Source organism: Haliotis cracherodii, unplaced genomic scaffold, assembly GCF_022045235.1.
Source record: "Haliotis cracherodii isolate W230 unplaced genomic scaffold, xgHalCrac1.p SCAF_6, whole genome shotgun sequence".
Classification (NCBI taxonomy): domain Eukaryota; kingdom Metazoa; phylum Mollusca; class Gastropoda; order Lepetellida; family Haliotidae; genus Haliotis; species Haliotis cracherodii.
In genome coordinates this window covers 7,243,003-7,254,239 of record NW_027266319.1, presented here as the reverse complement: position 1 = coordinate 7,254,239, position 11,237 = coordinate 7,243,003, and the positions used below count along the sequence as shown (strand labels likewise).

The 11,237-nt window shown below is 36.9% G+C and overlaps 1 protein-coding gene across 1 annotated transcript; it reads right to left on the bottom strand.

The window, feature by feature from the left end:
• Window positions 1-2,111: 2,111 nt before the first annotated feature.
• On the bottom strand, window positions 2,112-10,368 carry LOC139446698 (C-type lectin lectoxin-Lio3-like). The gene is made up of 3 exons (XM_071227970.1): window positions 10,071-10,368; window positions 3,041-3,220; window positions 2,112-2,341 (listed from the first exon to the last, which is right to left on the bottom strand). Exons 1-3 carry the CDS (start codon window positions 10,366-10,368, stop codon window positions 2,112-2,114), a joined length of 708 nt encoding a protein of 235 aa, XP_071084071.1.
• Between the last annotated feature and the right edge of the window lie 869 nt (window positions 10,369-11,237).

The window sequence follows — 11,237 nt, the reverse complement described above, 5'->3', positions numbered from 1 at the left end:
AGATTAGTTACAGACCGCCGGCATATATATGGAACATTGCCGAGTTCGAAGTTAAACAACAAACAAACAAACAAAGCTGGGCAAATTCTTAAACATGATTTAATTGAATGCCACATTTGCCTTCGCACTGTCTTTAAAGTAAACTAGTGCTTCTTCAGTATATAACGTCAACAGTAGACAATTATTAGTCGCGTTATCTGCCGATCTGCAGAAATAGATTCAATTGGGCTTAAAATGCAAAACAGCGGTGAAAAAAAAATGAATGTAAAAATCATTGAAGACGCAAGGTGTTCGCGAAAACGCATGCTTATTATGTTGTCAGAATCGTACAATGGACTACTTTGGATGGAGACTTCTTTGGATTACGGAATGTTTTTTGTCATAATTATATTTAATCATCCTGATATGCACACAGCAAACTCTTCAACTTATGTGTCGGCAGAAATGTCCGGTAGAATTCTGGTAAGTCAGCTTTACACAGTTTATTATAAAAGTTGCAAATGAGCACAATATGATATTTATTCCATCTGATATATTACAAACACCAAAAAAATCATGAAAAGATTCAAATGATAGCTATCTTTCTTCGCACTGTGGTTGAATTAGTAATTTACATCATAATTTTATACTTGACACGTGTCTTTCATTGACAACGTTCAGATATCTTTCAGATTCAACTTTATCATGTTCTCTGTGGGTATCGTATTCAGTACTATTATTAAGTGATGACCTTCAGTTATAACAAAATACATTTTTAGTCATGGTTAAAAATAATCTAATAAAATATATATCGTCTCCAAGAGATTGATTTAATCATTTAAACCCAAATCCATGTGAAAACAAATGCGATCCATGTTTGTTTGCTTTGTTGTTCATTCGACACATTTGGGTAACGGGGAACATATTGTGTAATGTTACAGTTAGCTGGTAACAATGGCTTCTGAATATGAAATGTTTGTTTCTATGTTTCTTGTGTCACGCCGAAGGTCAACAATATTCCAGCTATATGACGGTGGTCTGTAAAGAGTCGAGTCTGGACCAGACAATCAGGTGATTGACATCATGAACATCAATCAACGCAATTAGATGACAGCTACCCATGTATGTTCATCCGTGTTGTCAAGAATGAACCAGATTTTATAACCCTATTTAGGAATTCAAATTTCCGTGCATCTGGTCAGTGTTATTGAATTATAACATTGACATTTGGCTAATCGTCATCAAACCTTTGATAAGCCACCATGCAGAAGAAATACATAAAGTTGAAAAATAAATTTGTGAAAACGTTTTGAGAAAATGTAACGACACATCTTCTTCTGAGTTTTGCCTCTCTGGATGTTGACCTTTGGTCTTTTATGACACTGGCCGCAATAATTCGAATTGATAAATTGGTAAGACATAAGAAACATAACTGGCCAATTTCAAGCGTTTCATATTTGTGTCGGGGGCACCGGTGGCCCAGTCGTCAAAGGCTCCGCGATTCGCTGTGCAGAGTTGCGTCCCTTCGGCACGCCAGAAACCTATGATCATGGGTTCGAATCCCGGTTCGCCCCGATTATGTTTCTAGGTTTGTCAGCACCATACCCGTGCTCGTGGGTTTCACCGAAGTGGTAAACGTCTGAGACCTGCATCACTTCGGGCTTTCCTCCCACATTAAGCTGACACGCCGCGATATAACTGGAATACTTTTAAAAGCGGCGTTATACCCAACTCACTCACTCACTCATATTTGTGTCTTATCAACACGGGTCAACAAGAGTCCACAGGCAATACTGTTCACATTCTGAACATCATAGTTTATTCCACTACATAGTGTACACACATACGTTATACCCATGACAGCACCGAAAAAGTTGCTATTATATATATGATTTTAATCCATATAGGGGCATATGCCGCCGCAAAAAGTTCGTATAACATGCTGGCTCATGCACAGGAGACAACCGATAAGTGATGCTTTAGCATGAGATAGTCACGTGCACATTTATAGTTCCAAGATGGATGTATCCAACAAAGAACGAGGGGATCTCTTGTATTGCCTGTTTTTCTTAATCTTTAGCAAAAGGAAATATTTGCTCACTGCTGGTATTTTCACATTGTATTCAATGATTTCAAAGGTCTTTTTGGCAGATGTAGTACTTTGTTTCTCCCTTCCCCCTGTCTTTCCAAGTAAATGCATTGATACCTTTGTTGGCTACGATGTAATCATGCTCAGGCTTTACATTAGCCGGGCGGCCTGGAATCCAGGCAAAATAGGTCATGGGTCGTCCATCATGGAAAACCCACTGGCCTTCATTTTCGGCATCTGAACCATCGAAATAGTAGCTATTGTCCATAGTTCCTGAAAGTTTAAAAAAGGAACCATCATTTTGTTGTCCATTGAAAAGTGAGAAGCAATTATTATTGATAAATGAATTGAAGTGGAGGAAAAGGGAAGATTATATGATTGATAGTGTCGGCACTGATCCAGTTTGCAGGAGTTCAATGACAATTTATTATAACTATTATATGGTTAAGGGAGCATGGTTGGGCTATGAGTTTGTGTTGTTGAAATGCTGCTTCGGTTCCTAATAAGCGTATATTGTGAGATATCCATTCTTGTTGTCTCACCCAGTGATATTGCTCGAGTGTGGCGTATGATACACTGAGATACGGTCTGTTCCATGATGGTTTCCTGATAGATTCCCGAATCGAAACACACCACACTAACAACCCTGCCACAGTGTACATGAATAATGAAAACTGCAACACGACTCGCTTCCTACACCACTTGCCTTCAAATAGTGAGTGAGTGAGTGAGTTGGGTTTAGCGCCGCTTTTATCAATTTTCCAGTTATATCACGGCGTGCAAGCTTAATGTGGGAGTAAAGCCTTAAGTGATGCAGGTCTTAGACGTTTACCACTTCTGGGTATTTGACAGAGATTTCTTGTGATTATGGAAATGGTCTTGTCACTTTTCTTTGTACATTTGTTTGTGTAAATTGTAATGAATGTTTTGCTTTGGGCAGATATAGGTGGATGTGTAGGCATATATACAAACCTGATGACGATGTGATCTGCTTGACCACATGGCTCTGTTTGTCCGAACTGTCAATAGCAACAAAGTGTTCTCCTCTTGACGTACAGTCAGCAAGACCAACGTCGTACGGGAGCTTGTCGGGATGAAGCTGATAGCAGAAGTTGAGGAGGCGGTTGTGGACGTAGCCAGATGGACAAGCACCTGAGGTAGACAAGAACAGTTATCATCCATAGTTCAGAAAATGAGTGAGTGAGTGAGTTAAATTTGACGCCACTTTGAAAAATATTCCGATATATCACGGCGTGACAGCTTGTTGAGGGACGACAGGCCAAAGTGATGCGGTTCTAAGACTTTTACCAATTCGGTAAAACCTCAAGCAAGAATATGGTACATAAATCCTGGAAACATAATCCTGTAAGATAAAGATACAAACCTACACACTGTTTCTGACAATTTGAAGAACAATGGAATGAAATATACTCTGCAAAAAAGAAACTCAAAATTGATGTTAGATGTGTATGATAACAGATGATAATCGATCGTTCAATATTGGCACACATAATTCTCATTGATCCAGGTTCCATATGGCCTACAGGTCATCTGTTCTCAATATCTTGTATGGTCACGTCGTCACATGGAGGCGATGAGATCCCAAATTGTGGCCTGGGGAATGTTTACCCACTTTTCCTGCAATGCTTGTGACAGTCGTTGCTGAAATAATTAACTCAGAGAAGAGAAAACACCAAATGAGAACCACTGGTTGCTTTATATGGCAGACCACATCGTCCGAACACACATTGAAGGCAGGGGCACAGGCTTGATACCACTAATTGCACGTTTACGCAATACACTGATGACTAGGGAATTGACGAAAACCACAGGTGATATGGTTTTCCTGTGGGATCTTGACGACATAAAGCTGTAACATAAATACTTCTTCATAATATGTTCTTAGGATCCTTGAAAAATGCTATTATTACACTAGTATGCATAAGAAACTGACTGACTGACTGTCATTCCGTAATCAGTACGATGTTCAAGTATATGTTTTTAAAGCGACAAAACCCTTTTCATATCCACTAGAAATCTCTACATAAATCAGAGTCAATAGTACGTTTCCGACTTTATCATGAGCATGTGTTTATAAATCTCTATCAAATAGTTCTGATGCCAGGTGTTCGCGAAAAGGTGAGCGTATCCTGCCACACCAGTGGCACCCATCACAAACACATGAAAAGGCAAGTCGCTTGTTACAAGTCAAAATAGGGATTTGCATCGGACAAATTTGGAAATGTCCTCCACATGTCTACCATAATCTTTTTACAAGCTTTACTGAGGACTTGGACGTTGTAACCTTGATCAAACAACGTGTGAGCAAGAGTCGTAAGACGCTCTTTGAAATCTTGATAGAAAGAGCATGCTCGATTGTATCTCAAAAGTTTCGAAATATGAACACCAACGGCTGAAGCTGCTGGAATATTGCTCGATATGCAGGCAAAGATCTGTTCACTGATGCATCAACAATAAATCATTTATCAACTTTATCTGTACGTGAAACAGAGAGACCACAAAGTGTTTATGGCGGACAGGGTTACCGCAGGTGTCAATGTAGTAGCAACTGCTTGACAAACAGGTACTCCTGTTTATAATCGGGGTTGAGATGCAATATGGCATGCCATAGCCACAATTCCTGTGCAAACTGTGGCTGAACTGAGCGGTGATGTGATTCAGAGATTCTTTATATGCAGATAACACTGCTTAGAAAATAGAAAATTAAGTTTCTTAAGATCACAAATTTATTCACTTAATAATAGAGTTTACTTTATTAAAAACAAAGCATACGAAACAATACTAATTTCAATTGCGTTCTTTGGGAAGGACAATCATCTGCTCATTGCGTGAAATGAGCAAGCTGGTTGCCCATATTGTGAAATATTTTGAGAATTATTTTTTATTCACAACTATTGTCCATCCCATGCACTGAGAAGATAATTATTAGGTATCAGGTGTTAGCTATGATAACGCCAGAGAGACAAATAAACGCAGATCGGTAAAATATCATTTCCTTGTTTTCAGTTAATATTTAATTATGAGTTGACATTGTTAAAACAGTTTTTCATAAGATGAAAGAAACAGACTGGCAATTAACACTATAACCGTGATGCAATTGTGTTACTCAATACAAACCGAAAGAAACACATAAGGCGCCGTTTTTAACTATTTATTCCTTATTTTATGATATCAGTAATTCATTTATTGATTCCAAAGAATGAATTTATATCAGACATTTCATTTTATGATATCATGAAGTATTTATTTTTATCGCAAAATATCGATTTTTCGATATCAGTGAAAGAATCTTTATGATCAAATAATGTATCACGATCAAATTTGTGATATTTGAAAAATCAAAAGTAGATCATGATATAAAAAATAGTGAGGATAACATTCGCTCAATTGTTTTGTCAATGGGTTCCAGCATATTGGTAGATATATATTCATTTGCCCATTTCTTACTCTACTGGGTGAATGTTTTGTGTTTTTCGGGGTATCCTTCTCAATTAAATGAAGCTATTATTTATATCTTTAGCCTTTATCTCCTTAGGCCCATTTTTGAATAATTCATGGATATAGTTGTCGTAACATTTACGTATATTAGTCATATTTAGATGATGTATGCAATTGCAAACTTCTTCTCTTATTTAATCAGTTTTGTATTTTAAAACGATTTGAAAATTACTAATTACAATCTTATTTTACTACATGCTTTACATGAGACGTGTTATGTTTACATGTCGCTATTAATAACAATTGTCGCTTGTAAGCTCAACACAATTAACAAATACCGTACAATACATGATAGTAAAATAGTAATGTACGTTGAAAAGAATATATATACCACAATGATGTATCAAGGATAGAGGAGATGATATATTGACAGTAGCGCTTGAGTTTATTCAACGGAACTGTGAAAACAGCACCACTTTAGCCCTTTTAACTGACACAGTCAAAGTTCTATTTTTACTTCTGGCAGCCATTATGCAACCGTCATCTTGTACACAACCCCGCGCTCACGTCTACAGGTCTCTTACTGCGGTATGGCAATTAGTAGAACCACTCTCTCAAATGTCAACAGTTACCTGCCCTTGGATGGTCTCTCGAGTTTACCAGAAAAATAAAAAGTAATCTCCGTTTACCGGTAATATTATCTGATATTATAAATATATGTGCTGACAAAATGCTCTGTAACATTTAAACATGATATATATGAAATTTTATTTGTAGGATCATTTGTAGAAGCTGTTATGTCGCAGCCCATGGTTGCAGAGTGTGATGAGCTCGCCGTCGGCGGCGTAAAGAACATAAATATGTAACAACACAGACAGATCAGATGTGTTGAGTGAACGTCAACTTTTTAAATATTTTTGTTATTCAGTCCAGAGGGTATATAACATTGTGTTCATAGTCACCGTATCATAAGAGGCATCAAATTACATGGTAAATATCATCAGGAGAAATGTACAGTGTTTGATTGACAGTTCATCTTTGACAGTTCATTGTAGTAGGTGTAAGATATATCGATTAAGTAAGCTAATCCGCCTACGTTATGGTTTTCCCCATTAAACTCCATTTTTTAGTGAAAGAAATTATTGTTCCGTTTCTTTTTTGCAAGGAACAAATCGACATGGTAAATGTCTTTAAGCATATTTCTATATGATTTAAAACATGGTTTTATTCCGTTAATATGTGTTTCGTAATTGTGTCGTTTTCCTAACATCAATAAGTGATTTAATAAGAAGTTGTTTGTACCTCCAAAATAGATATCTTGTTTTGTAATAATGTACTGAAAGTACAAACACATGCTATTGAAGTACTTTTAAATGATTTAAACTAATGCCAACTTTGTTGAAATAGTTGAATTACAATAATAAGGTGTCCAACCAGTCTTAACAACACGGAAATGAGAGCTAAAAGGGCCACAATCTAGCAAAGTGACTTTGGCCCTTTTGGAACTTGACATAGGCCCTTTATAGAATTTTAAGTAGCTATATTTAAAAAACGCATCATTAAAAACATACAATAATTTTTCTTATTTCTGCATCTAGTTCCTCTGAAAGATTTTTATTTAAAGTTTGAGTGGTAATGTCTTTAAACAATCAAAACCTTCAACGTCAATATCGTCTATCGACTTGCATAATTTTTCGTAAAGGTTTTTCTGTTCGTTTATCATTAAAGAACCATCTGTTATTTCCTCACCTTTTATCAGTAATAATAGTCTTGGTGAGTTTATTCGTATAGCTCCTGTTTTCTAAGTAGCATAAGTAATTAGTTGGTTTCTCTCCTTCATTCTACCTCTGTATTCTAATATGGATTTGAATTCCTCTCATTTCTTCTTTTTTAATTGTTTTGAGCTCTGATTTTCGTTCTGATAGTTTTGATAACAATGTTTCGCTAACGTTTTGAAAGTCAATTCTTACTCGTGTTTCTAATTACAATATATTATTTTCTATTATTTCTTTGTATTTTTTCTCATTTATGTTATTCAAGTGTGTAAAATATGAAATAGTTTTCCCTCTTACTCTCATCCAAAATGTCTCCTTGTTGACAAGGGTTGTTTTACCTTCAAGTAAATGTATTGATATTCGTCTTTAGTTCTCTCCATGCATCTATTAGGCTTAATGATTCAATTTTATCTAAGACTAATTTTCTTGCACTATGATTATTTATATCTTGATAGTTTTGTAAGTCTATTGAATGATCAAGAACAAAGTTCCAATCTCTACATATTACTAAAGAGTCATCACCCATATCATCAAATTTTCAAATAATGTTTTGTAAATTAAAGGGTGATCGGAGTTGTGATACACTGTGGTGAGTGCAAATGTCAAATGAGTAATGTCTAAAATAATATAATTACCATTATCGTCAACACAAGCCTTGTGTATTTTAAAATAAAAATTGTTGTTGAAGAGGATTGCTACACCTCGTGCATTTGACTTGTATGGTTCGATAACACTTTCAAGACCCCATTTATTTTTCACGAGATTTGTATTATCTTTGGAATTGTGAAAATCTTGCAAACAAATGATAGATCATTTCTTTTTTCCATATAAATTCATGACTTCTTTTCGTTTGGTCTTTGCGGCTAGGCCTCTACAATTAGATGAGACTATATGTATTTTATCACTTACTCCCATGTACTATCAATCAATCTTTCTTTTGAAATATAGTGTTATGTACCCACTGGAATGGAGTGAACGTCAACTTGATAGTGTTTACTGTGTTTGTTACAACAATGCAGATGGCAAGAGTAAAGAGCAATCTACTGGTAATGCTGAGATTCTGGCTGCAATAGACAGAATAAACTGTTTTTCAACAAACAATTTAGTGCGAATGAAGCGAGAATGACTAAGATTTTGACCGCTGTGCTGAAACAACGTTAACAGACAGAAAATATAGAAGGAATTCAAGGCACAAACAATGATGCTTACAGATAGATATAACAACTTGAGAAATCACAATTAGGAAATGCGATGTTCCACCTCTCTGTTCCACATCTCTGTTCAACATAATGGTATTGCTGCTTATGATGAATTCTTGTCATGGTTGTATATGGAATTAGATAAGGTTGGTAGTTTGCCAGACAAACCTAGAACTTCCAGTGGTAAGTATTTTTAAAAAGCCTTATTGGAATGATGCACTGCAGTCCCTCTGGGATGTGATTACTGAGTGCAAACGAATGTGGTTAAAATATAAATCTCCTCTCAGGAAAAAAAAGCAAAAGTAGGTTTTGAAAGCAGGTTTTTGGATAAGCTATGGAGAAAGTCAAAACCCTCTTATCAAATGGTATAACAACAGCGCCTTTTAGACAAATACCAGCATAAAGATTCTCGTGAGTCTTGGAAAGCAATTGTTAAATTTGGTATTGCCAATGATCGACGTGGTTCTATACATTGGGAGGTAATTACGGATGGTGTGGTTGCAACTGACAAGTATGTTGTCCTGGAGAAATGGCAATCAGACTATTCTTCACTGTACAATACCGCCCCTGCTGGTTTGTTTGAGGAACAATTCCTTGAGAATATTACGGAAGAAGGTAATACGTTTTCTGTCAAATCCGATATTTATGACATCAGTTGCCTCAATGCACTGATAACCCGCATTATGTTATGAATGTTATCTACCGGGCCTAAACGCGGTAAAACATGTGGTTTAGATCGTGTTCCAGCTGAAGCTCTGAATAAACAATTCTTTTGTTACTTTATAGTTCAACATTTTACATATTGATTTAATAATAACATCTGTCCAGAAAGTGTCGTGATAGTTCAATTTCTCTCATCAGAAAGCCCGATACTAACGTAAGAAATCCTTTGGGTTATCGTGGTATATCATTGATATCTATTCCATATAAACTATATTCTGATTTATTGAATCTCCGTTTTGACTCTTATGCGATATTGGCTGAAGAACAGAAAGGCTTTCGCGTCGTCATCAATACCAGGAAATTAATACAACCCCTCCGACAATCTGGGTAATGCAGAAGGCTGCAGTGATGGGGAGTCTGCACATTCTCTAAAATGTTCTGGGTTGGTTTGACAAGGCAGCCCTTCCTGGGAGAAGTCCCATTCGCTGTCTGGGCTGCGTGTAGAGGGGGCAAGAACCCTGAGCTGATGACGAGCCTAACCAGCCTGACTGTGTCAGGGTCACCCAAATCTTCTTTGCTGCATTTATTTATTTAAATATGCATTTTAGTAATATATTAACATATTATATTATTAGCATGTGTTTAGGAATCACTGTCACTTGGTGATGAGGTTATCGTGAAAACGTGTATGTCCAAGATAAATAGTGAGAGAGTGAGTATGGTATTATTCCAGCAACGTAAATGGGCTTCACACATTGTACCCATTGTGTGGGGAACCGAACTCGGGTCTTCGACGTGACGAGCGAAAGCTTTAACCACAAGTTTACCCCACCGCTCCCCACAATAAATATGTTTTGTGTACTCAGAGTACTTCCTTCACGCTCTATGAACAATATCAACCCTCACCTGTCGTTAAGCTGTAGTACTCGGTGCCTTCTTCTTGTTCTCCGTCCTCGGGTGACATGAACAAAACGTCATGGAACTGACACCGTCGGTGTTTCTGTATGTAAAACACAGACACACAAGCTTCATTTTGGAGACACAGAAGTAAACATAGTTTACCACTGTAAATATTTGAAATTTCAGACGTTACGCTTGTTGACACAAGAACATTGTCAAAATCTTTCCATTTAACTCCAAATCCCGTCCTTATCATAGCAGGAGCATAATGCACTAAGCAAAGGACAATTAGCTTCAGAATCATTACGTCCTTCTCAAATAGTTGCCAGTCAGTGTGTGGCGAGAAGCTTTGAATTATGTCCGAACAGTGTGAGGCTAGCGACACAAAATCAAAGCGTGAATACATCTGTTGTTGAGCTGTTGCCATGGGTTCAGCTTCAGTGAAATCAGAGGGTTTTTGTTGCTTTGTTCTGGGTATACGTATAGAAACATGAGTCAGTGTGTGGATGTTGTTCAATGCTGCTGACAGTGAAATATAATGTCAGTCAATTGATAGGAGTTGATTGTTCTTAAAGACTGTGCCACGCATGCTGCTGCCCCACCATTACAGGTCGGACAGACACTAATATAGCAGCAGGCCGCGCACTTGTGTGTAAATTTAAGTGGATGCACCGGCCGTACGAATACATACATACATACATACATACATACATACATACATACATACATACATACATACATACATACATACATAGGGGCGGTCGGGTATCCTAGTGGTTAAAGCGTTCGCTCGTCAAGCTGAAGACCCGGGTTCGAATCCCGACATGGGTACAATGTGTGAAGCCCATTTCTGGTGTCCCCCGCCGTGATATTGCTGGAATATTGCTAGAAGCGGCGTAAAACCAAACTCACTCACTCACTCACATACATACATACATACATACATACATACATACATACATACATACATACATACATACATACATACATACATACATACATACATACATACATAGAGAGGTTATGATTAGAACATATTAACTCCTAAAAACTGCATTCTGTTCTTAACATATCCGATAATGGACACCTTTAATGATATACATGTATGCTAGACATTAACAGATAAATGATATGTAAAGCATGATTTTATTTCTTACCACAAATTGATAATGT

What these genes read in the sequence shown, in the direction of transcription:
- LOC139446698 (XM_071227970.1), bottom strand. Translation starts at nt 10,368, where the DNA reads ATGATTCTGAAGCTAATTGTCCTTTGCTTAGTGCATTATGCTCCTGCT. An exon ending in GTACTACAGCTTAACGACAG is followed by an intron (nt 3,221 to 10,070) that starts GTGAGGGTTGAT and finishes TGTCTACCTCAG; the next exon opens with GTGCTTGTCCATCTGGCTAC. An exon ending in GCAGATCACATCGTCATCAG is followed by an intron (nt 2,342 to 3,040) that starts GTTTGTATATAT and finishes TTAAACTTTCAG; the next exon opens with GAACTATGGACAATAGCTAC.